This window comes from Thamnophis sirtalis, unplaced genomic scaffold (genome assembly GCF_051295495.1).
Source record: "Thamnophis sirtalis isolate CommonGarterSnake01/CBP01778 unplaced genomic scaffold, rThaSir2_p1.2 scaffold_1, whole genome shotgun sequence".
In the NCBI taxonomy this organism is placed as follows: Eukaryota; Metazoa; Chordata; class Lepidosauria; order Squamata; family Natricidae; genus Thamnophis; species Thamnophis sirtalis.
The window spans coordinates 39,026,583-39,054,401 of NW_028261381.1; the positions used below are offsets into that span (position 1 = coordinate 39,026,583).

The following is a 27,819-nucleotide window of genomic DNA, read 5'->3' on the forward strand; positions in this document are numbered from 1 at the left end:
GAGAAATCTTAGCCAAAGTAAGAGTTCTATGAGTCTCCCTTTTAGTTGATATCATTTTGATATTTTCTCTGAGCAGCTGGTATATTGATTTTATTTTCCTTTTTCTTTGAGCATAACTGAAGAAACCCTTTTTGTTGTTCTTCTCTTTCATCAACCTTAGACCTTTTGACATCTGCTGTCATATTCTCAGTTACTCACATGTCCCCTTCCTTGGCGATCTGTCCCGTTTCCATTTTCTAAAGGTATCCCTTTCATTTTCGGATATATACTAATATACAGCAATATTAGCTGCCTCTATCATTTTCCACTTTTTTAAAAATCTGAATTAGCTGCTATAGAGCTTTCAGTAGGTCCCTCATGTAACAATTTTAACCCATTCTCCTGTTACAGTGATGAGATAGTTCACACACAAGTCTAATAAACAAATAAATTCCTACTCAATGACATTTGCTTGCTTTCACAAATTCTACTTACATATTCATGTTAGTTCTCCCAGATAACGTGTGCACTGGAAATGTATTGCCTTATATTCCTACTACAGTTTCTGTAACAGCCTATGCTTACTCAACAGAATGTGATCACTTTATTGCACACAATAGGAAATTTCCAGTTTTCAGAATACACTCTTGACTAGCAGTAGATATTTAGGAGCTAATGTTTTTACCTCACAGAGCTGAGCACAAAATTTTTCAAAACTCTCAATCCTTTTGGTCATTTTCCTGTTTATTCTCTCTTCTTTTTGTTGAATCTTCTGCCAGATCCCTCTTAATTACTCTGCAGGCTTGCTCAATTTGTTCATTATATGCATGTATGTATGTATGTATGTATGTATGTATGTATGTATGTATGTATGGTTCTCTGTGTGTGTATGTTCCAGAATAACTCTGGAATGTCGTGAACAGTTTCAACTTGATATACAGATTACTTAATCTCTGGAAACAAATACTGTGGGGGTAAGACACCCCTAAAATCCCTTGGGGTGTGCATTCTGTTAAGATACAGCATATTGTACCTTAAAATGGCTTCTACTGTACTGCTGCAATATGACTTCTACTGTGGAGCACAGTGGAGTTGCTATGGTAACAGCTTCATTGTACTCCACAATGGGGCTCCCTGTGGTAAGGGAGAAAATCCAACATTAGAAATTATGTTTAGTCCAGACATTTTCCCCCTATAAAGAAATATCAGGGCAATGCTAGGATATCGGCTAGTAGCATATAGACTTGGAGATAGCATTGTCGTTTTCTGTTGCTGAACTTTGTGAGAATTCTGAAAAGATTTCTTTGAGATTCAAATCTACCAAAATGTCATTTCTTACTTCCTAACTTAGAGCTGGAATGGAAAATCACTTTTTTCCTAACAAAAGCCCCATATTCACTTATTGTGAAAATTTAAAGGGATTGATCATAGACCGTAGGGAAGAACTGATTTTTCAATTAGGCACCTATGTTAAGAGGTAGTTGGGAAGTCTCATTTATTTTCTTTCCTTTGATGTTTATGTAACATTTACCTGTTTTATATATATCCACAGGATTTGACTGTCATGTAGTTTTCTTCTCTTGCATCATCTGTTTCTTTGCACATATTTTCTTAATACTTAATATAAACAGGACTTTGATAGATTTACACTTGACATCTTAGAGGCATCATGAGCCACAGTGAGTCAAGGAGGTTGAGATTGCAAAATAGATGTTGGAAAGATGAGTGAATGGCTATAAAGAAAGAGGAAGACCTACAAAGTTATGGTTAGGTGAAATTGATGAGACCCTCAGAAAGAGGTGAGAAACTTGAAAATTAAAAAACTGTATTACGTGGTAGATGGACACTAAGCAAATCAGGACAGTTTGAAAGGACAAATATAGATAATGTTAATGGTGAAAATAAATTTCAGCTGAGTCACTTTGTTTTTCTAACCTTGGGTTTTTTATTTCTTTGCCTTACTATTTCTTACTTCTTTTCTGTTTTACGAATAATGTTGCTTATCCCAAAAGAGAATAGTATGATGGATATGTGTGAATATGCAATAACTATATGAAATATAATGGAGATGTAAAAGAAATTCATTACGGGTTTATTTTACTTCTAAAAACTGCGGTCCTGGGTATAACGTTCTATCAAGATAGTCTGTGTGATTATCATTGTCACACTATCATTCTTGGTTAGAACATTTAACTGCATTTGAGGAAATTGTGTGTGTACATATACTAGGAATTATTGGCCCCCAAAATTTTAGAAATTGTTTCCAGTTGAATGGTATAATGAGAAAACCTGTAGAGATAGCATACATTGGAGGCAATAAGTTGTAGAGTTGCACATAAGTACATAAATTGCCGGAAAACATGTACCAAGTATAACAATAATTGTATATTTTCAAGGTCTTTTTTCAACAATGCAGAAGGGAATTAGATAGAATATAATAGTTTAACCACATGCATTTCTGATTAGCATAGAGTTTTCAGTCATCTACATTTTCTTAGCCAAAAGTGACTGAAATAAAAATGAAAAACTGGGCAGTCAGCTTAAGGATCTACTCAAAGACAATTAAATTCATGAAAAGACAGACCTGTCAAATCACCAACTCTGAAATAAAAATTCATTTTTTGCATTTCCCAGATTTGGTACTGTAATCTCTGTTGCAGTTATTATTACTTATTATTGTAAATAACATTCCAGTAGAATCTGATGTACTTACCATGCGGTACTATATTGTCAATCACTTTCTATTGTCTGACCGTATGAATTTCTTGGTAAAATACAGAAGAGGCTTACCATTGCCTTCTCCCACACAGTATGAAATGGCACCTTTGTCATTGTTACCAAAGTAATGATCAACCTCTGGTATATTTCTCTAACATTGACCAAATATGGTACCTGTTTGTTTTAGCTAGGATGACCTTCATTGACCCCACTGGGAATATACTTGGCATAAACTCCCAGGGTTCTTCTCTCATCCTTCTCAGGAATACTTGCTCACTACAATGTGGCAGCATAGTGGGACTTGAAGGGTGTGTGAGATCTCTGGAAAACACTACTTTAAATACAGAACAGGAAAAAGCAAGCAGAGTCACACTCAAAGGGTCTAATGGACAGTAGAAGCCAACACTGTTAGTCCAGAAAGGCTGATGGCCCATATCTGCACTGGGACAACCTAGCAATGTAAATATGCCCTACTGCTGAGTTTCTTTTTGTCCAGTGTGGAGGCAGTCCTTTGGCTTATCCTGTCTGCAGGGGAGGCCGTGCTCTGATCATTGTCATCCTGGCTAGCTGTCGACCATGACCGGCTTTGTGACTCTCGCTCTTATATCTGCTGCCGCCTACGGCTTGCTAGCCTTCCAGTCATCCCTTCCCCTGCCTTTGTCCTCCGGATCATCATCGGGGAGTGAACCGAGACTTTCGATCCTATCTCCGGCCCCTTTGGGACCCCCGTTTGTGCCCCTGCCGATCATTCTGCGTTTCCATCCCGGCAGAAAGAGTACTATTGCGCAGCTTTTAAATGGTATGGTGAGTGTATGTGGCATGAATATGGTCGATTGATTGTACCCACTTTTATTACCATTTTGCTGTATTGTGTTTTTAAATTGTTCTGTGGGGATTGCTTGATAGTATGGCTGTGTATGTTTGAGAAGGCTGGGACCATAATCTGACGCCTCCAGCACTGAGTGCTTCTGCAGAAGTGTTAAGGGGCCCAGGCTTAATCCCAGCCTTAGAATGTCTGAATTAAATGGCCTACCGAAGGATGCGGTAGCTATGGGGTGTGTGTGGGGGGACTACGGACACGGGAATGGGCTGGAACATTACGGTCATGATGGGGAGGGGCAGGTATAGCGGGAACTTCAGGGCGAGCCATTACCAGGGAAGGAGGGTTTGCTACATCACAGTGATCCCACCTTCCGGCCCTATTAGTTCCACTCCAAGGCCAGATGGCGTGAGTAGTCAGGGCCCCCCTGGTCTCAGGCTGCTGTTGCTAAATGCCAGGTCTGTGGTTCATAAGGCTCCCCTCGTCCAGAACCTAATATTAGATGAGAAACCTGAAACCTGGCTGGGCCCGGAGGGAGGAGTCCCCCTCACTGAAATGTGCCCAGAGGGTTTTCAGGTGCTGCATCAGCCACGACCCAGAGAATGGGTTGGGGGAATGGCTATCATTATCCAAGGGACTTTAGTTCCTCGTAGGATCCCTGCTACGGAGCTTGTCGGGTGTGAGTCCTTGCTGGTGAAGTTGGACCTTGCGGGTCAAGTGGGCTTGTTGCTAATGTACCTGCCTCCCAACAGCGTTGCAACGGCCCTCCCCTCGCTCCTCGAGTCAGTAGCTGAGCTGGCAGTTGAGTTCCCCAGGCTTATGGTGTTGGGGGATTTCAATCTGCCTTCGCTCGGTGGTCACTCTGATGGGGCACAGGAGTTCATGACTTCCATGACAGCCATGGACTTGATCCAAGTAATTCAGGGCCCGACCCACTCAGCGGGTCACACGCTCGACCTTGTATTTCTCTCGGAGCAGTGGAGACGTGATCTTGATTTGAGGGGTATTGAGATCTTGCCCCTGTCATGGTCAGATCATTTCCTACTGAGGCTTGACTTTCGGAGGCCAATCCCCCACTGTAGGGAGGAGGAACCGATTAGGTGGTTCCACCCCAGGCGCCTGATGGACCCTATTGGTTTTCAGATGGCACTTGGTGTAATACCTGACGCTCTCGTCCACAGTCCAGTGGAGACCTTGGTTGCTGCTTGGAACTCAGTGGCGGCGAGGGCTCTAAACCGGATTGTGCCTTTACGGCCTCTCTGAGGTAGCGGATCAGGAGAGCGCCTTGGTTCACTGAGGAACTACGGGAGATGAAGCGCCAAAAGAGACTCCTAGAGCGCCGCTGGAGGGCCAGTAAGTCTGTGTCAGACCGAGCACTGATGAGACCCTTTATCAGAGCCTATCTCGTGGCAATACGGGCGTTGAAATGTGCTCATTTCGCCACTCTTATTGCATCCGCTGAATCGCGCCCAGCCGCCTTGTTTAGAATAACCCGCTCCCTCCTTTCAGGAGGGATGCGGATGACCCTTTACAAGGTAGAGCTGAGGAGTTTGTTCAGTTTCTAGCAGATAAAGTCTCTCGGATTCGGACAGACTTGGACTCCAATTGCTCAGAGCCAGCCGAGGTACCGGGGGAAGGTCTTGAGCGAAATTTATGGACTGAGTTTCAACTTGTCACGCCTGAGGACGTGGACAAGGCCATCGGAGCTGTGAGTGCCTCCACTTGTATACTGGACCCGTGCCCCTCCTGGCTGGTCGCGAACAACAGGGAGGTGACACATGGCTGGATCCAGGCGATAGTTAGCACCTCTGTATGGGAGGGATCCTTCCTGCCCCTCCTAAAGATGGCGGTGGTGAGACCCCTCCTGAAGAAGTCGTCTCTGGATCCAGCCATCTTGAGTAACTACCGTCCAGTTTCCAACCTCCCCTTTGTTGGAAAGGTTGTCGAGAAAGTGGTGGCATTTCAGCTCCGACGGTCCTTGGATGAAACCGATTATCTGGACTCCTTTCAGTCTGGATTCAGGCCTGGCTACAGCACGGAAACTGCTTTGGTCACGCTGATCGATGATCTCTGGAGAGCCAGGGATGAGGGTCACTCCTTCATCCTAGTGCTCCTTGACCTCTCAGCGGCCTTCGATACCATCGACCATGGTATCCTTCTGCGGCGGTTGCGGGAGGTGGGAGTGGGAGGCACCGTTCTTTGGTGGTTCTCCTCCTACCTCTCGGACAGGTTGCAGTCGGTATTGGTTGGAGGGCAGAGATCGACCCTTAGGCCCCTTAATTATGGGGTGCCGCAGGGTTGAGTCCTGTCCCCCCTCCTATTCAATATCTACATGAAGCCGCTGGGTGAGATCATTCGTCGGCACGGGATAAAATACCACCAATACGTGGATGACACACAGTTGTATCTGTCAGCCCCGTGCCAACTCAGTGAAGCAGTTGAAGTGATGTGTCAGTGCCTGGAGGCTGTTAGGATCTGGATGGGGATGAACAAGCTTGCTCTCAATCCCGACAAGACCGAGTGGCTATTGCTGTTCCCTCCCAAAAATTGACCTTGTACTCCATCTCTCAGGTTGGGGGGTGAAATTATATGCCCCTCAGACAGGGTTTCCAATTTGGGAGTCCTCCTAGACCCACAGCTGACTTTATAACATCAGTTGTCGGCTGTGACCAGGGGGGCATTTGCCCAGGTTCGCCTGGTGCACCAATTGCGAGCCTACCTGAACCGGGAGGCCCTTAGAACAGTCACTCACGCCCTTGTGACCTCAAGACTGGACTACTGTAATGCGTTCTACATGGGGCAGCCCTTGAAGAGCATTCGGATACTTCAGCCTGTTCAGAATGCAGCCGCGCGAGCGATTATGGGTGCACCCCGGTACACCCATGTCACACCTATCCTCCGCGAGCTGCACTGGCTACCTGTTGGTCTCCGGATACGCTTCAATGTGCTAGTCGTTACTTTTAAAGCCCTACATGGTATTGGACCTGGGTACTTGAGAGACCGCCTCCTGCCAATTACCTCTCTATGACCAATTAGATCCCACAGATTAGGCCTCCTCCGAATACCATCCACTAGCCAATGTCGACTGTCGACCCCTCGGGGGAGGGCCTTCTCTGTGGCTGCTCCGGCCCTCTGGAACGATCTCCCCATGGAGATCCGGACCCTCACAACCCTTCCGGCTTTCCGCAAAGCCACTAAGACCTGGCTGTTCCGGCAGGCCTGGGGCTGATGAGTTCCCAGCCCCACTTAAACTGTTGTGACTGTTGTTTTGTTTTTAACTTGCTTGTCTTGTGTTCTGTTTTTATTCCCCTTCCCTTTGGTTTGTTAGCCGCCCTGAGTCCCTCGGGAATAGGGCGGCATACAAGTTGAATAAACATTCCAACATACATTGCTTCATTTGTAGCCTGCTATTTGTGTGGTTTCTGCCTTCATGTTGTTGAGATTTGTTTCTCCCACACCAGCAAGCAAAAGTTGCCAAAAGGTTGTGCCCCGCAGTTTTCAAGCTATATGAGCATCAGCCCTTCAAGGTGGATCAGATGAAAAAGCAAAGCATGCTAATAAGTGGTGAGATTCAAAAAATGCTACTACCGGTTCTGTGGGCATGTCTTGGTGGGCATGGCAGGGGAAGGATACTATAAAATCTCCATTCCCTCCCCACTCCAGGGGAAGGTTACTACAAAATCCCTATTTCCTCCTGATCAGCTGGGACTCGGGAGGCAGAGAATAGATGGTGATGAGGCCAGTCAGAAGTGGTATTTACCGGTTCTCCAAACTACTCAAAAGTTCCGCTACCAGTTCTCTAGAACTGGTCAGAACCTGCTGAATACCACCTCTGATGCTAGTACTACTTTTCTTCTAAGGTTATAGAAACAGAATCTTCAGGTCTGAATGCACTTCCCACCTACCTATTTTCATGAGAATTCAGGAAGGTCCTGTCCAAGAACTTTTCTCAGGTTAGAATTCTGGCCCACTCTTATTTACTTTATCTGACAGTTCTCTTGGTTGCAGCTCTTCCTCCTGTTCCTCAAGATTATTCCTTCTGCCCATTACAGTGAAGTAGGAAGAAAAAATAACTTTGAAAGCTTGTATTTTCACAAGTAACCCTTAGTTATGACTGCTGTCTTCTTTGAACGTGCACTAATCTGAAATATCTTACCTGTTGATACATCTGTATTGCAGAGAATAAAACCTAGGTGTTTCCATAATTTATTGTGTTTGGTGTCAACCTCAGTGTAATACATTAGAATTTCTCTTCATTAATTTTTGTCTAGTTGTTTGAAACCTGCATGGAAAGACATGGATTCTATTTATTAAGCTTCAGTAATATTTTGTTCCAGGATATCCTTAACTTTCAGCATTATTATTATTATTATTATTTTTCATTATTTTCCTATGGAACCAAGTCCCCGGACAATAAGGCTTGGAATTTAATTGCAGTCTGTTGACTATTGCTCTAATATATATTAAATGAAATCCAGTCACATTAGAGTATAAAAGAGTATATACTTCAAAAATTACTGTCAAAAAGGTGGGGAAAAGTGTGAATTGAAAGGTAGCTCTTAACAGTCAGACTACAAAACAGTCTGACAATTCTTAGATGTCAAATTACAGTAGCAATTTGGAAAGGCTTTTTTAGACTGGAGCTGTGTTAAATGTTAATAGCAAAATAGAGCCATTCTTTTCTTTGATCTGTTCCCCGGATTCTATAAAGTAGTGGAATCAAAACCAAGTGCCATTTATATATACACACACCTCCTCCTTTTGATCTGATCTGGTGGGGAAGTCTGGCCTTCCTGCCCCTTTCAACCGAAGGCTCTACGAAGTTTCAACTATTTTTTCTTTCTTTCTGTGACATTTCTTTCCAGGATTTTTTCATTGTAGTGATATTGTTCAATACGATGTATATACAGTCTTTTTAATATTTTAATATTGCTAATATGTAACAATGGATGGAAGCTAATCAAGGAGAGAAGCAACCTGGAATTAAGGAGAAACTTCCTAACAGTGAGGACAATTAACCGGTGGAACACCTTGCCTTCAGAGGTTGTGGATGCTTCATCACTGGAGGTCTTTAAGAAGAGACTTGAGTGTCTGAAATAGAATAGAGTCTCCTATGGCAGTGGTCTCCAACCTTGGCAACTTTAAGACTTGTGGACTTCAACTCCCAGACTTCCTCAGCCAGCAAAGCTTCTGTCCTATGGTATAGGGGGTTAGACTAGAAGACCTCCAAGATCCCTTCCACATTTTCTTATTAATTGATTAATGATTTTGGAAGATAATCATATTAAATCATAACTTTTGGAAAGCTGTTCAGTCCATTCCTCCCATACTCCAACCCTTTCCAACAAAAGGGTGACACATACACTAGATGCAGTTTGGATCAATGTATTTAAGAGCTACTTGTGCAAGTAGAAAGCACTTCTTCATAAGCAAGGACAGGTTTCAGTCTTCTACCAATTTTCCTCTTGCAATACTTTCTCCCTTTATTATATTTTATGTTGTGGTTTAGGGTCCTCTATTCCATCACAGTCATAGAAGAACAAACAACACTTGTACAGGAAGGGGGAAAAAAGTACCGTATATGAACATTTATTGAAGTTAAGTTGGGAAAAATGACATACCATATTTAATAGGAAAAGGTGGTATTCAGAACAATCATATATGTTCATTAATCAAGCCCTTAAAGGATTGTGCTAGGCCATAAAACATGAATATGGTATGATATTCAACTAATACCACTATTTCTTTGATGTCTGATTCTGCCCTTCAAATTATATAAAGCTATTTATTGGATTTATAGAGCCTGTCTTAAGTATCATCAACCTAAGTTGCTTATAAACAATTATAGAACACTAAAAAGTACAACACTAAAATAAAACGTCACACCCCCCCTCAAATCCAGCAGACTACTTTTCTGGCCTTCTGGTCATCCTACCCAGGGTTTCTTTTCCAATTTGAGTCCAGTCTACCATTCCAACTATATACCAAAGACTGGAATTGCCTAAGTGTCAATTGCCTTGAGGGTGTTTCCTTCACTGAGTTTGCATTTTAAGGTCTTCTTCACTCTTCTAATGTATTCACTATTAATCTTCTTGATCTTAGTATGCTTGACTGATGCTTCAGTTTCGAAGGACGCCCAGATATTTGTAGGAAACTTCTTCATCCAGATTTTTGATGTTATTCCTATATGGTGTATTGATTGATTCCTTCAGTTTTCACTATTTTTCCTATATTGATTATAAGGGTGACACATTTGCCCAGTCCAAACCAGAGGTGGGTTCCGGTAGACACTACTGCCGGTTTGCTCGTGTGCGTGCTGTGCGCGCATGCACAATGCTATTAAAAGTATTCTGTGCTTGTGCAGAACTAAAAAACAAGATGGTGGTACCTATGGCACTGCCCGGAGAACCAATTCGGGGGCATGTCAGGCCTGGGTCGTTGCTGGTTCCAGTGACCCAGGCCGCCAAGCCATCACTGGTTCGGCCGAACTAGTCCAAACTGGTAGGAACCTACCACTGGTCCAAACTTACAATAAAATTCATTCTGAATTGTATATATTATTTACTGGAGAGGCATAGTTTTCTCTGAGATGCTCATATTATGAGCAGTATCTCCAGTACTATATACTGGAGACTGCAATGCTTGCTTCACTTCACTAACTTCTTGTCACATTAATGGAATAACACAGTTGGAAGGGACCTTGGAGGTCTTCTAGTCCAACCTTCTGCTCAAGCAGGAAACCTATAAGATTTCAGACAAATGGTTGTCCAATCTCTTCTTAAAAATCTTCAGTGTTGGACAACTCACAACTTCTGGAGGCAACTTGTTCATCTTTAGCATTACATGGATTCTGTAACCTTTTCCAAAACAAGTGGTCTGGGATTTTGCTGTCAAAAGTCAAAGGCAGAGAAAAAGGTGACAGTTACCTTCTAAGCAAAAGACACAAAAAGGTTACCTCTGTATTTCATATTTTACTTGAATGCTTTATATGAGGCCACCAAAAGGATTACAGAGGCTCTGAAAATCCTCTATATCAGGATTTTGGCTCAAGCTCAAATTTATAGACAAGAGACTTCAGCCTGGATCCAAAGAACAGTTGAGAAATAGTTACATAATCATGAGTATTTGCCCCCCCCCTTTTTTTTAGGAACAGCTTTCTCTTTCCCATATTTCAGGAAAAGGCTATTGTGGAACTGTGGCAAACTTCAAAAGCATTTGTGATGGCCCCTAGGATTGCTTTGATCTCTTAGGGTGGAATCCTGTTCTTTCCTTGGAAGAAGTCTCTATAAAACAGCGGGTCTTCCCTTAACGGAGACATGCATAAGAAAGTGCTGTAAATATCCCTTGCTAGGTGACTCCATAACCAGTAAAATTAATTACATTAATTTTAATTAAATTATTTTTTTAAAAAAATATTTTTAAAAAAAAATTAAGTAAAAATAATTATCTCTGGCTACTTTCCCCTTTTATTTTGTCACTCACACAATTCCTATTCTGGCTTGAACTGGCTGAATCCATACATGAATCTGTGATTCAGTGTGATTTTACCTCTCTTCTTCCTTCTTTGCTTTTGTTGTTGTTGTTGTATCTTAATTAGCTTGTGTTACTGTTCCCTTTAGTAGAGCTACCCTTAGCATTACACTGCTTCATTGCTATGCTGGATACCTGAGGAGGTGTTAAAATAATTAAGGTGAACTGCGTGCTTCCTCCAGAAGCACACACAAGGATTTGCATCTGCACAGGGGAATTGAGTGATCAGAAACAGATGTAACCACATGGAACATTTCACCTAAATTTATTAAAATCATTATTTACCTGTAATGTATAAGCTGGGCTTTAGTTGCACTAGTTTTTTGCCAGTACGTACTGCCAGTAATCTGCCAAAAAAGCAGCTTGCTGGCAAAATTGCTGAAATGGTTAGCTTATGCTTACAGAAAACATTACAACAACCCTGATTCGTATTTTTTAAAAAATCTAACAGAAAATGAAGCCTTTGATGCTGGAGAAGCTGGATTGTGTTATCGAAAGACGCTGTAGGGTTTATTTGGATTGGGTATGCCTTACAAGAAATATGAATATCTATTTGTAATGTGATATGTAATCATTGAAGACAGCTATTGTTTTCAGTGTCTCCCTCCTGAGTGGGATCACATGGTTTTTGCTTGAATTTAAAATAAGCCCCGCTTGTGTACATATCCTGTCACAGTCAATATGCGCGGAGTGCTGGTTGGTCAGATCCATTCATACAGAAAATGATTTTAAAAAATGAAGTATCTGACATTGAAGTGCAGTTATTAATTTATAAGAGCCGGACTGCCATTTAGGAAAAACTTACCCATGGCATAAACTTAAGTTTTTCATCCAAGTATCATTTCAGTAATGGCAGGCTTAAATACTGAAGACCGTGGGGAAACATAATATTACGATAATGTTCTTTGGTGCGGTTTGGAGGGGTTTAGGAAACATTTGGAAGTATTTTTCTCATAAAGTCACTTAACTATTGAAGTGTTACGATAGCATTCCCTTCTGCATTGTATATTTACTGAAAGAGTCCATTTAAGGGGGATACTGGGTTTAAAAAAAAAAAAAATCTTGATTAGAAGGAATTCCTTCAACTAGCAAATTGCATGCTCTTAGTGGTGGCTCTTTAATAATAGGACACAGGAAAGAACAGAAGATCTAGGTGATTTAAAAGTGAATTGTCATTCCCACCCCACCCCACCCCAAAAATGCTTCCCTTTCCAGTTCTGCTCTATTTTTTTTCTATTTAGCTCCTTTAAATGAAATCAGTATTTTAAAAAGAAAAATAAGAAATCAGCTTTGCAAAGCTGAGTTTTGAGCTGTTGTGGCAAACGTTCAAATATTGGTATGCATATTTACAGATTTAACTGCCATTTTTCCCTGGAGGATGAAAGATGAAAGCTTAAATTCTTCTCCCCCCACCTCCCCCAGTTCATCAGTGTTTTCAGATAGTACACACAAACTGATGTATTCTGGAAATGTTTCAGATGTCGTCACAAAATAAGCTTTGTGTGGTATTGTTTCTATAATTTGGTTTGCATCAACAGAGTCCTTCATTTTTATGAGCAAGTAAGTCCTGCCTATCCAAATGGGCCCCAACTTTCTTGGGCTAACAAATCATTTGATGAAGATGCTAAAGATGGTTATACGAACAGGCAACTACAAGCTTCCTCGGTTTTAGTGTAGAGATCTACTTTCTTGCCAAGCCATAGGCATGCTGATGGAACAAAGATCACATTCTCTATCCTAACATACACAGGAATCTACTGACTCTAAATTGGCAATAGTTCATTTGACGGAATCCTTGTAATCCCATCCTGTCTATCTCAATAAATCTTACTAAACAGAACTCTCTGAGAATCATACCTGGAAAAGGACAACTTTTGGTTCTAGATATCTGCTAGAGAGCCAGACAGTGTCTACTTACTGAGCAACAGATTACCTGAATGCCACCCCCAGCCTCAAAATCTCCTTGCTATACCTGCTTTGTTTGCTTTTTTCCTAAGCAAATAATTATGCATAATTAGTCTTGGAAATAACAGTGAAGCAAAAGATTGCTGCTTAATTTTATGGCTTCCTGTTGGTTAATTGAAAGGATTTTATTACCTTGAAAACTCAGGTAGACAAGAAACCTGGCAACTGCCAAGGAAGATTTAGGAACATTGGTGGCAATAGGCTTTATTGCTGAACTTGCTTGATGTAAGGCTAGTAGTGGCAGTTATATGAGCTGATCTTGCATGGTTATCTGGGAGACGTTCGAACCCTGTGACCCTGAAGAAATGGAGAGGGTTCTTATAGTTGTTAGGTAAAAGATAATAGCAGAAAGTCACTGCCATGTTGCTAACCAAGAAAATGATATGGTGTTGTCCATGAAATAACAAAGGATTAGCTCAACTTGAACCAGGATTTATTACATTGCCTTATACTAGTGGTAATGCTTAATAATTGTGCCACTTCATTCCATCTAAACTAATGTCAACATATTTGGTTTTACTTACAGATTGCATGCTATCAAGGACAGATTGCAGTTTTAGATAAGAGCATTTATTTTAACATTATATTGCACTTATTTATTTACCTGTCACTACCAATGTCAAAATCATATTCATTGCTATGCACATATTTCATAAAATCAAAATATGTTCACCTAACTGTTTGAGTTCAACACATATGCATCACACACACACACTATTTACATGTGTAAAAAAAAAAAGTATAATCAAAGCTTTAAAGTAGCCCCAATTGAAATAGCTTATGGAAGCTTTTGTTGCCGTTCAGTATTACATAAGTCATGTAACCAGTTGGTAAGTCATAATAAATAAAAATGGTTTTGGTGGAAGGACGTGAATCTAGGAAAACAACAAGAATAACAATAAAAGGAACCCATGGCCAGGAAGCGTCTATCTGTGAAGTTTGTGGAGATTTCTGATAGTAGCTTCACCCTTTTTCCTCCCTTCTTTGCATAATTCTAAGGCAGATGTAGTTCTCAACTAGTCTTATTTCCTCACTGTGTGTTTTCCAGAAAAGGAGCCGAATGAATGTTACATTCAGAAACCTTATCAGATGAACAAAACAAAGCATCTCAATTTCACAGGCCACATTGAGCAGGTTTAAAAAATATCTCTCTCTCTCTCTCTCCCTCTCCCTCCCGCTCTCTCTCTCTCTCTCCTTCCCTCCCCTCCCCTCCCCTCTCCTGTGCCCTCTCTCTAGAACTTTTAAGTCCACCCACAAACAGATTTCAGACAGATTACATGGTGGACTACTGCGTGTTCTTCTTCTCTTTCCATTGAAGGAAAGGAGATGCATACAAGGAATACGTTCAAAGTGTAGGGATTGTGAGGTGCAGGAGTGCTGAAGAAATAAAATGAAAATTGCCAAGCTTTTGAATCCTATATCCAGAAAAATGAATGTTCTCCCAAAGGAAAACCTTAGACAGAGCATTCTAAAATGAAAGAGCCATGTGTTCATGTGCAATATTTTATTTATTTATTTATTTATTTATTTATTTATTTATTTATTTATTTATTTATTTATTTGACTTGCATACCGCTTAGTAGGGCTTTCAGCCCTCTCTAAGCGGTTTACAATTTTTTTTAGCAAATTGAGTCAGCAACTTGCCCCCACAGTCTGGGTCCTCATTTCACCCACCTCGGAAGGATGGAAGGCTGAGTCGACCTTGAGCCGGTGAGATTTGAACCGCTGAACTGCAGATCACAGTCAGCTGAAGTGGCCTGCAGTACTGCACCCTAACCACTGCACCACCTCGGCTCTATTTTAATATATCTTTTGGGATGTTTTCTATCTTTCCAGGTGTGTGCTTGTCTCTTTTTTTAGTTACCTATTTAAATAAATTTTGTTTTTAAAGTTTTTTTTTCCTAATAGAACCAAACTTCTATATTATGATTATCATTTCCTTTTCCTGGAGTTTTACCTTTACTTCTATATCTTGCTCTTTTCATTAGCACCCTTCTTTGCTCATAAATAAGTTATCGATATTGAAAGAATTTCTCATCAAATACTATCTGATAGGAGATAGACATTTTAGATTGATTAACCTGAATCTTAGCTGTAATTGGGCAAAATATGTGCCAAAAGAATACAGGAAAGGATGTGGCACACAATATATATATATTTTCATTTTATCAGTCTATGCAAGTAATCATTTATGTTTCCAGAAAGGTACCTATACCCAACATTTAGTTTACATTCTCTGATTTATTGGAAAGCAACCTAAACATCATCAATTGTCTCTGAAGATAAATCAACCCATTGTTGCATGTCTCCTATGTTATAACACAACTTTAAAAATTTCCACTCATGAGTATAATGGTTGGATCTCTGTCCAGATGACAATCAAAGCAGACCCTGATTGATCATTCCTCTATTTCTTCCCTTCGCATTTGTGTAGGCTGGCCCCACTTTGGGTCAGCCTACAAAATGCTTGCCTTTTCCTTTTGAATACTCTTCTGTCTTCACTAATAACCACATTTACTTTGTTTTCCTGGACATTAGACACGTTGGGACTGGCAATTTTTTTCTAAGTCATGCAGTCATATGTTCTTGTCATCATGTAGCTCAACATCATGTGACCACAAGAACATACAGCAGTAATCCCAGTTGCCATCTTCATTAAGTAAAAACCTACGTGCAAATCTTTTCTACTCCCTCTAATTCATTGTAGTATGGCTGCTTGAATGTTGTAATGATTAAAGCAAAGGGAATAGATTGCTCTTTCAATTCTAATTTCTATTAGGGGTTCGTGGAACCTTCCTAGTAAAGAAGAACTGATGGTTCATCTTCATTGAAGCAAAGGAATTGTCACGGAAACTTTGTAACTTCATTGCATGCCTTCACTGCAACTTAAATATTGGACAGGGGCAGCTTTACTGTGTGCTGTGTGGTAGTGTGGGAAAGCAGGAGACTATGCTTCACCTAGTCTGGACAAAAACCAAAAGGATACCCATTGGGAGATGTAGCGGTTAAATGGAGCAATGAGTTTCTACAGTAGATCTGGTGAAAAGGCAAACAAGAAAAGTTCTGGACTATCCTTGGATTAACTACAACTGCTTTCTTTAAAAAGAAAAATGACAGCTGTCAAGCAGTAGAGACGATAAGATTCCATCAGCCCAGGGGGATTGATCAGTTGCTGAAAGAGAAGGGCCTTGCCAGGCACTGTAGCCAATTGGATCTTCCATTTTCCATAGAAAGAAGGTAGGGGGTAGTTCAAACTGTCTGCTCCGAATGGCATAAGAATGAAAGGGTGCAGGCTGGATTCAGAATGGCTTGGCAACTCACTTTGGTTAGAACCGCCTTAACCACCTTGAAACTCAACATGGCATGTGGGTGGAGAAAGAAACACATGAGTGACTTTCTATAAACAATTGTGCCATTTTTAATCATTCTAAGGCACAATGTTCTTAAAAAAAAATAGTACTCTGTCAAAGATCTCTACTTGAACATTTATTTCAAATGGGTTTTTCCCCCCAAGGAAGTATCCAGCAAAGAAATATTGGGAAATTGCACTTTCTTTGTTTCAGAACAGGTCCAGCTTCTCTGAGTCAATTTGTGTCAAATTAATTAATGTACATTTTTTCTACCTCTTACATGCATATTTTGTTTATGAAAATCACTTTTCCAACTACTGTGGAGCACATAGATTCTTCTTTGACAGTTTGATTTAATCTAAAGCAGCCTTATAACCAATGTTTCAAATGTGTGGGGGTTGGGGGTAGGGTGGAGTTTGACAATGGCATTGCTATCTTTCCATTCTTCTTGTGGTGGTATTTTTAATAAAATAGCGTATAACTTGACTGTTGCTGCCAATGAATAATGCTGATTCTCATAAATAATTTTTCATTAGACGAAATGAGGTATTGTGAATAAACATGTAGGAAAGATATAATGACATCTTATGCATAAACAGTGTAAGCTTCATATCTCTGTTGCAAATTAATGTGTGTAGGTATGTTGGCGCTACTGTTTTTAGTATAGTGAATGCATATTCTACAAGCTACAAAGAATGGCAAATCTAGCATATTAAATGTCAAACGTTCAGGCTGACATTTATAGTGACTTTTAGCATGTTAAGAGATTTCTATTATGTACTCAAGAATTAGTTATTTTGCTGTAGTGTTTCAACAAAACATTTACAGTCAAATGCACCAAGCTGACAGATTACTTATATTTTTTTATTATATCTGTGAGGTAATCATAAGGCTTTTTGAACAATATTTTAACTAGAAATTTTATATTCCCAAGAATCTAATTTAGGTACCTGGGTAAAATATTTTTCTCGTATTTGTTACAGATTTTTTTTGTTACTAAATCAGTGAATTGGGTAGTATAAAGAGTGTAGTTCATCATTGTCCAAGAAAATATTTCCCCTGGCCATGATTTATGTGGTAAACGGTTTTAAGTCGAGGACTACCTGTATTCATTTGTTCCAGTTGAGAAGAATGCACTATACGCATTAAATCATAAAACACAGAATATGAACACAGGTTGTGTATATTATTATCACAGAATAAAGTATTTTTGTAACTTCTGTCAGAAAGAGTACCCACTTAGTTTCAAATGCTAATTCTATGCATACAGAAGTCCAGCAATAAGATCTAACTAGGTATATCGCACACACACACCTGTCAATTTTACCCCATCACTTCTCACTCTAGTAACAAAAGTGGAAGAGTTTCTGGCATGTGTCCAAAAGTACTTTAAATATAACTACCGTATTTTTCGGAGTGTAAGGCGCACTTTTTTTCCTCAAAAAAGAGGCTTAAAATCTGGGTGCATCTTATACATCGAATACAGCATTTTTTGCCTCCTGAAGCCGAAAAAAATTTGCATCCGTAGTCACGATTACTCTCTGTGGCTCTCTGAGCTGCAACCCCCAGTTGAGTGCCGCTGGCAGCCACCACCGGAGCGACAGGCAGACCTGTGGAGACACTGGAATGGCCAAAGGTGAGTTCCTCATCATTTCTCTCTGATATGGGATCAAGGCCCACTGTAATGTCCTGGCATGAAAACACGCCCAGGGAACTATTCCTATGCAAAAGATCATTGTTCCCAAAAGACATGAGAGATTCACTATTGGGACCACCCTCCTGACCTGGGTTTCCCGAACTAATTGTTGCAATTTGGATCTACGTTCTTGAGACAGGAAGACCACCCCTTCCTTGGAGTAAATTACTGCTCCTAGGTGCAGCAACCTCATCGTGGGAGTTAGAGAACTTTTATCACAATTAACTGAGAATCCGACCCGTTGGAGGGTCTTGATGGTGAGTTGGACGTCCCGCATGGTAAAGTTGTAATCGCACAGGAATGGACCTAAGGAAAGCTGCAACAGCTGCCATGAGTTTGGTGAAAGTCCTCGGACCTGAGGCCAGACCAAAGGGTAATGCCCTATACTGATAATGAACCCCCTCCTTAGCGAACCTAAGATATTTGCAGTGGGAAGGTAAGATATGTAAGTATGCTTCGGTGAGATCCACGGAGGCCATAAAGTCACCTTTTCTAACACCCTGTAATATGGAGGCCAATGACTCAATTTTAAATTGGTGGTATACAATGAATCTGTTCAGACGTTTCAGATCCAGGATCGCTCTCCACCCCCCAGAACTCTTCGGCACTATGAAAAGGTTAGAGTAAAATCCCAACCCCTGTTCCTCCAGTGGAACCGGCTCTATCGCTCTAATTTCCACTAAGTGTTGAATTACGAGCTTAACCAGCTCACGCCTAGCCAGGTTCTGGGACGAAGGGAAGGACCTGAAATAGTTCAGGGGGGAAGAGAGGAATTCTAGTCTGAGGCCCTGTTGGACAGAAGAGAGGACCCAGGCATCCAACGTTATGTGTTCCCATTGTGACGCAAAATGACGCAGGTGGCCACCTATGGGAAGTGTGGGATTTGATTCACTTCGCTCTGCGGAAGGGACGACTGCTGCCCCCTCAAAAGGGCCGTTTAGCCTGACCTTGACCTCTCTTCCTGTCCTGGAAGAAATTCCTGGACTGGAATCTGTCCCCCCGGGACCCCAATACCTGTTCTGCTGAAATTCAGGTTCAGAGGGCCGGTAGAACTGTTGTCTGCGATATGAAGCAGGGTGGGACTCTTGGCGCTTAGCTGTAGATGGGAGGACTTTCTTTGTCTCCTTGTTTTCCACCAAAATGGGATCCAAGGATTCCCCAAAGAGCTTTCCGCCTGCATATGGAGCTGATGTCACATGAAACTTTGACTTATTATCAACCTGCTAGTTCTTTAACCACAGGAGTCGTCTTGAGGCTACAGAGGCAGACAAAGCTCGAGAGGCAAATTTAACCGAATCAAGAGTGGTATCAGCGGAATATTGGGTCGCCGCAATGATCTTGCTAAGATCTTTCATTGTGTGGGCGTCCTCAGGGGGTGTGCGCTCCTGCAATTGTTGCAGCCACAATAGAGTTGTTCTATTGAAAAAGGAAGCAGCTGCTGCTGCCTTAATAGCCCAAGTTGAAGCCTGAAAACCCTTTCTAAGGAAAAGTTCTGCTTTCTTATTCTCAGGCTTCAACTTGTCTGCCACATCTCCTGCAACTACAGCTGCTGAAGAAGACAGAGCGGCAACAGGGGTGTCAACCTTAGTTACCTAGAGAGGCTGGGAGAAGGTTTGCTCTATATTGTAAAGCTTCCTGTTCTTTACCCCAGGGTTTGGGAAAATGCCAGGTTGGCCCTACTGACTCTTGACCACTTCTAGAAATAGAGGTGGAGCTGGCACCTCTTCTTTATCTAGGGCTGTCTTAGCAAACATAGTTTGCATTAGGTCCTTGCGGGAATCTAGAGCAGCAGCAGCAGTGCTGGCAGTTGTAGATTTTGTCTTGGTTAACAACTGTTTGAATAGAGAAGGTTGGAAAAGTCCGGCAGAGGTAGGAGTGTCCTGCTTTGCTGAGTCCTCATCATCAGACATTACCAGCCCACGCAAGGGCTCCTCCCCAGTAACTGATCCCTCACTGGCTAAAGAGGGTGAACCTGGAGCCTCGACCTCCTCATTAACATGAACCGCCTCGGACCCTTGTCCTTCCAACTCAAAATGGCCTCCAACTTCAATTAACGGCCGCCTGCTCTGGTAGAAATGGCGAGCGGCTGAGGAAAACGCTGGATTACACGGCGATAATTAAATACCGCACTTAGGCAGCTTGCACGGAGTCCCCTGCAAGAATCCTGCCAGTGTGACTGCTGACTCCCGAAAAGCACTTCCTTTGGTGGCTGCTGGCTCACTACAAGAGAAGGGGAAAGGCTGTCAGAAAAAACTTTTTAAACAGACCCGCGGCTTTTCCCGCTGCCTGGGGTGACAGCCGCGCGAGCCAGCTATAAGTTTACTTTCAAGCCATCCCTTACCTTGTCTGCCGTGGAACTGTATTTTTAAACTGCCGGATCCAGCAAACCAGTGCCGTGTGAGGAGGTGACGAGTCCAAGGCCTCCCCCACTCAGTGAATCAATATCTCCGAAGTTTAACAAAAATTTTAAAAGGAATAGACCGAATTAGCCAAATATTCCTCAAATAATGGTAAATCTCATAGAAAAAACAGTAAACCCACAGAAAATAGCAAGAGCTATGAAGAAACCCAGTCTTTGAGTTACTGTATTTACTGTATTTCTTTCTCTCTCTCTATTTGTCTCCCTCTATCCCTCTACCTATCTACCTACACACTCTCTCTCTCCTACCTACTTACTGTATTTCTCTATCTCCATTTCTCTCTCTCTATCCCTTTATCTACCTACCTACCTAACTACTCTCTCTCTCTCCCTACCTGTCTACTGTATTTCTCTCTCTTTCTATTTCTCTCTCTCCATCCCTCTACCTACCTACCTTCTCTCTCTCTCTCTCTCCCTCCCCTTTATCTACCTACCTACCTAACTACTCTCTCTCTCTCCCTACCTACCTACTGTATTTATCTCTCTTTCTCTCCCTCTCTATCCCTCTACCTACCTACCTACTTTTTTTAAAAAAAATCGCCTCTTCAAAACCTTGTTGCGTCTTATATTCCAGTGCATCTTATACTCTGAAAAATACGGTATTTAGTTTATAAGTATTTTAAAATTGTATACACTGTTATGTTGATATCAATATTTAGTTTATTTTAAACCCAAATACAGATACAAATGAACAAAACTAAGAAAAGATCAAATACTGTAAAGAGCATATTGATTGATGTTTCATTCATTCAGGCTCAACGTGTTTATTTGGCCACAACATGTGCAGTATTTGCCTTGCCATGTACTATGTTTAGATACCACAGTTATCTAGCAATGGCAGTTGAATCACAAATGACTTCTGTCTTTTTCCTCAGTTTTAATCTAACATCAAACATTACAGTAGAAACTGGGTGGGGGGGGGGGAGAAATGAAAATCACACTTGCTTCTTTTGAAGCTGCTTTGTGATAACATTGAACCAGTTCCAGGTAGTCTATTGATATCAGATTGCTGATTGGTAGGATGTGAATTTTCAGTCTGATACTTTCCGTAAGTTTTGGAGCCAGTGATATGCTTTAACTTTCAGCCTTTTCCAGTTTCCAAATGAATGTACATCGGGGAGGAAGTGGCATTGTGACAGGTTTTGTAGCTGACATACACAGCTTTATTTGAAAATCAGATAAATCTCTAGGTATATTTGTATTTGTGTCCTGATTAATGTTATCTGCTTGTCTACAAGCAAACAAACAAAGTAAATGAGTCCCAAAAATTCCCTTCTATTGGATGTTTGTATTTTTCAATAAAACGGCTGGGTTTCCCCTTATGTCAGTCGATATCTCCAAAAGTTTAAATTCAGTTCCAAATAAATTAATGAAACTAGTATTACCACCAAAACTCACTTTTCCCCAACCTTAGGTTATTTGACCAATACAGTGATTATCTGTACAGGCAGTCCTCAACTTACGACCATTCGTTCAGCAACTGTTCAGAACTGCAATGTGTCTTAACAACTGTTTTTCACACTTACGATCGTAGCAGCATCCCTATGAACAGTTGGCAACTGGCATGTATTTATGACGGTTGCAGTGTCCTGGGGGCATGTGGATTACCTTTTGCGACTTTATGACAAGCAAAGCCAATGAGGAAGCTAGATTCACTTAACAGCCTTGCTTCTAACTGAACAATTGGAATGAATCACTTAAGTACTGTGGCAAGAAAGTTATATATATATATATGTATGTATGTATGTATGTATGTATGTACGTACGTACGTACGTACATCATACATACGTACGTACGTACGTACGTACGTACGTACGTACGTATGTATGTATGTATGTATGTATGTATGTTATATTTATGCTGATAAATAAATAAAGGGAGACTAGTATAGATCTATTTCAAGCTATTTAGCTCTCCTCAGCTAGCCACACCCTTACTGGGAATCGAACCTGTGCTCTATTGCCTCTAAGGCAGATGTGTTAACCATTGAGCTACAGGGCTCGACTCCTTATCAGCGAGGCCAGGGTGAAAGGTATATATTTAAAGTCACAACCCCTGGTATGCCCAAATATGGGAGGAAGGTCACACTTCCACTCTCTGTCTTCGGCTCGTCACAAGAGACCATCCAGACAGAAACCCAATATTTTGGCTAGCTGAGGAGAGCTAAATAGCTTGAAATAGATCTATACTAGTCTCCCTTTATTTATTTATCAGCATAAATATAACAAATATAACAAAAAGGCAACAGTAAAAACATTGGGTTTCTGTCTGGATGGTCTCTTGTGACGAGCCGAAGACAGAGAGTGGAAGTGTGACCTTCCTCCCATATTTGGGCATACCAGGAGTTGTGACTTTAAATATGTATGTATGTATGTATGTATGTATGTATGTATGTATGTATGTATGTACAAAGTTCACTTAACAACTGTCTTGCTTAGCGATGCAAATTTGAGGGTCAATTGTGGCCATAGGTCGAAGTCTATCTGTGATGTTATATTTTTCTTCACACTTTCAATTGGATAACTCTGTGTCAATCAGTAACGTTTGGGAGTCAGCAGCACCTTTGCTGCTTTTTGAAAGCATATACAAAATGGCTGATAGGGGGATCAGATCTATTTATAACAATGGCTGCCATCTTGAGCCTGGTGACCTAGAGTGATCCTTTCCCCCCCCAAAAGGGATCAGGTGAAACACTTCCCTATCCTATATCTTGTCTAGAGATACATTCTTCCTCTTCCTGCCTACTTTTAGCTCTTTTTTAGGCAAACACTTCCAAACAAAGAACAGGGCTAAAACTACTCCCCATTTCTACTTTTTAAGAATGCTTACAGGGTTGGTGTGATTCTTAGAAGCATGCTCATAAATAAAGACAATCCTATCTTCTCTGGTGGTTTGCTTTGCAGTCAGCCTATTTAGAATTTTTCCATTAGGTAGGGAAGAGTTCCCTATGGATAGTAGAGGAGTACATCTATGTAGTTAGAGCTACCAGGCTGCCTAATGGTGGTCTTGGTTTCAGGCTTGCTTTTGGGTTCAGTTCAAGGTCTTTAAAAATTCTTCATTGCCTGGAACCAGGCTTTCTGAAGGACTTTCTCATCCGTCATTAGACCTGGTAGAGAAAGCATGCTTTGGGTAGCATCAGCTAGGGATCTACATTTGGTGGGTCAGGAGACATAAATTATTCTTCCCTTCCCAAAATTAGATTATCTCCATCCCTTTTGACGTTTCAGAGAACCCTCAAGAACTAGTCATGTCATTAGTCTGCCAGGAAACCAGAGATTTGCTTTAGATGGCCCCATTATTGAGGCGAATGTTTTTAATCCTCTCTTTATCTAGGAGTTTCTGTTTTTGTTTTTTCACACTCTTTATTTCTTAATGTATTTTTTAAATATTTTGTTAATATCTATTGCTTTTATAGCTGTGGGTTTTATCCAACTGTGCTCTGTCCAGAGTCGCTTTTGATGAGATGGGCAGCTGTACAAATTTGATAAATAAATAAATAAGCAAGCAAGCAATTTCTTGTGATACGTTGATGCTATGAGGAAACCACAGAACACAGTAACCAGGAAATAGATGGTTATATCATTTCTGTACTGTCGACCATAGAGATTATAGTGTGTATAAATTATGGTTGACTTATTTTGTGTCCAGGGACTATGAAAGATGCAGAGATTATGTTGCCTAGCGAAAGCACAACCATCTAATCCCACTTGCAGTTAAATACCTTCCAAGAATATTTCTTTGGTATTTTTGTGAGTTTCTGCATCCATGCTTTTATATTTTAATATCTCCACTATTACCAAGAGGCATGCAGAACTACCAACTGCCAAACACTGCCAAATTAAAGTGAATAATACTTATTTCTAAATCTATCATGAAATAAATCTTGTTCTAAATATCATTCAGTGAAATGGCATTCCAAAATAGCTTCTTAAAAAACTGTCAAGGTGATTAATATTATGTGTGCAATGCAAGTAGATAGCGGACTTCTTGTTGCACAGTGGAAAAGATATTTTCTAGTTGCTTTCATTGAGATATTGGTAACATCTTATCTAATAACTGAAAATTCTAGTATGACAGAATGGATTTATGAGGACTAATATCTTGGAAAATATCATGAGGTAAGGTACTGCATAACTGGGTGTAAGAGCCAGGGTAAAAGAGGTAAAAGATTGCACCCAAATCTTGTAACTCAAAATCAATAAAGAGTGCTGGTTGATTTTGGGGAGGAGAGGTATTGGCAAAACAAAAAACAAAAAAACCACTACAAAGACAAAGACAGAAATCCAAGAATCTTATGGCAGAGCTTCTTTTTTCACATACATTTTCTTGAATCTCAAGCTTCTTCAGAAATCATTCCCTAGGGAGGAACGTTTTCAGTCTAGATATTTGCAGGTGGAGGAAAAGAAGGGAAATAAACATGTTTTAGAAAAATTAAAGTAATTTAGTCATAGGAAAGAAACACAACTACATTATATTCCCTGGTGGATGTTTAGCAGAGGCTTAAAAGACATTCCATATGCTTTAAGACAGAAGGCCCCATTTAATTTCTGGGATTTCCTTTTTAAAAGGATGTTAAGCAGCCAAGTTGGCTGCTGCTGGGTGGGGGAGAGTATCCGAGTGGCCTGTGAGACATTGGGAAGCCTGGAGAGGGGGCTGCTGCTGTGTGGGAGAGGGTCTGTCAGCGGCCTGAATGACTGTGATGAGCCTGTGGGCTGGCTGCTGCCAAGTGTGGGAGTGTGCGAGCAACTTTCAAGATGGCTTGTGACCTTCTCTGGCAAATAGTGATCATGTGACCTCAGTTCAATGTAATCATACTAAGTATGAGCCAGTTATGACCCAGATTGTGATCATGTGACTTCAGGGATGTATGAGAACTGGTTGTTAAGCAGTGGTGGGATTCAAATTTTTTTACTACCGATTCTGTAGCCATGGCTTGGTGGACGTGACTTGCTGGGCATGGCAGGGAAAGGATACTGTAAAATTTCCATTTCCACCCAACCCCAGGGAAAGGTTACTGCAAAATTCCCATTCCCTCCTGATCAGTTGGGACTCGGAAGGCAGAGAATAGATGGGGGCAGTCAGAGGTGCTATTTACCGGTTCTATGAACTACTCAAAATTTCCACTACCGGTTCTCCAGAAGTGGTCAGAACCTTTAACTCTCCTTTTTGAGCACCCTTATATGTTTGTACATTCGCTGAACACATGGTCAATAAGCAAGGACTACCTGTAATGAGTAGTATTAGTTGCGGTTCTGTCAGTAAATAAAAATTTATTAATGACCTGTGAAAACCAGTGGGATGTTATCTATAGTGTGTATCACTCTTAATTGCTTGTTACCTAACCACTTCTCAATTCAGACATTTCTGAAAAGATGTAATGGTTCAGAGGTACTCTTGTCTTGAAGACAGATTTTGGTGGTTCCATCCATTTGTCTCCATTATTATACCTCTAACAAAACAGTTGCATTTGGATGCATAAACTTTTATAATATTGAGATTATGTTGTTTTTTTTAAAAAAAAAAACCCATTGTATTCAAAAGTTTTTAGCTGTGTTTAAAATGGAGGGCTTTTGCAAGAAGGATAATTTTACTTATTTGTTTGTAACAGGTTTATGCTAAAAAACACATTGTCCCACACTAAAGAAGGGCTCCATGCTAAAGGAATTGAAGGTACATCTTTACTTATGGAAATGCCTTTTCAAGAACAGAAATGTGAAACTGCAAATATCATCAACATCAACAATTTAGACCAAAGACCTGGACATCAAAAAGTAGAGTCTGGATATTGTTGCCCCTGGCCAGAGATACAGCATCTTTGTCAAGGAGAAGAGAGCCAATGTGCCACTCCTCTTGGTCACAATGTGGGCAGTTTGAAATATCAGCAGAGGCCTTTGCACATTGTTTGGCCTCACAGATGGTGAGTGTAACGTCAACACTGAAATGTTGCATCTAATAGAATTTGAATTTGGTAACAGTGCTATTTTCTTCTGGTGATGAAGATTTAAGAATTTTGTTTTATTTTGTGTTAATATTCATACTAACGGAAGAGAATATCCATAGGTCAGACTTGAATTATGGAGTCTTTGCTCTCTCTGAGCTGGATTGTTTGCTTGCAGGCATTTCTTTACCCGACTAGGAAACATAATCACTATTGAGTATGGAGTTGCTCCCTGTTATATACAGTAGTTTGTCTTACCATTGTTGGTGGGGATGTGGTTTTCTCCTTGATAGTTCCTTGAGTATTATTTTCTGCTTGTTTTTCTCATGTCAATCAGTGGTGGGTTTCAATTAATTTTACTACCGGTTCGCTTGTGCATGCCCGCTCGCACCGGGTGGGTGAGCCGAGCCTCGCTCTCCCACCACTACCTGATCCGGGGCGAACCGGCAGAAACCCACATCTGCTGTTAATCATTGTTTATCTAAACTCATAGAGATAAATTACATTTACACATCACACAAAAGATACAATAAAAAAGCTAAGGAGGAAACAAAAAGAATAAATCCATTTCAGCAATCAACACCTATATAAGCGGACAAATCAGGGGAGTCAAACTTGTGGCCCATGGACTGGATGTGTCATGTTCTGGCCACACCCATCCCCGGTTTAGCAAATGGGAAAAAGTTGCAATGCATCATGTGATGACAACGTGAGGCCACAAGTTTGACACTCCTGGGATAAATAATCAAATCAGACAATAAATCAAACAATCAATAACCTGATCAAGGAACTACCACACCCTCACCAACACTGGCAAGGTACTATATATTACAGGGAGCAAACCATAGGTGAGTTGCTCACGGTTTTAATACCGGTTCGGTTCGCTCACACGTGCCAGATGTGCCCTAGCACATGTACACAGTTCAATTTAAATTGTTCTTCGGGCATGCGCAGACCAAACCGGGAGCAACCCATTTCTGGAGCAAACCCCACACTCCATAGCATTGATGATGTTATCTAGATGGGTAATAAAATGTCTGCAAATGACCAAGCTCAGAGAGCACCAAGGAATCCAGAATTGGTTAGAAAATGAAGTGCTGAAAAAACAAACAGAGGGCGGGAGCTGAACATCTATATATGGAAAAGAAACATGGGATGACAATAAAATATGAAAACTGCTGAAAATCCTACTTGAAAGCAGCTCTGTCCACAAAAAATGTTTAATATGGAGTGCTACTTTAAAAAAATCTTAATTATCCTAATGTGACTGACTAGGTGTTAATATTCAAGACCATACTATGCTATTTGTATCTTCATTTTAAAATCTATCGTTCCTACAATTTTTATTTTTATTTTAGAAATCAGCATATGCTTATATGTAGGCTTAGAGGGAATGGAATAGG

The 27,819-nt window shown here is 40.8% G+C and overlaps 1 protein-coding gene across 6 annotated transcripts in view; it reads left to right on the forward strand.

Moving 5' to 3' along the window:
* Positions 1-27,819, forward strand: part of QTMAN (queuosine-tRNA mannosyltransferase) — a 245,334-nt gene that overhangs the window by 174,340 nt on the left and 43,175 nt on the right. For all 6 annotated transcript variants that reach the window (XM_087710877.1, XM_087710860.1, XM_087710840.1 and 3 more), the window contains one exon: positions 26,087-26,395. In XM_087710877.1, coding sequence (XP_087567003.1) covers positions 26,087-26,395 — 309 coding nt within the window. The remainder of the gene's footprint in view (positions 1-26,086; positions 26,396-27,819) is intronic.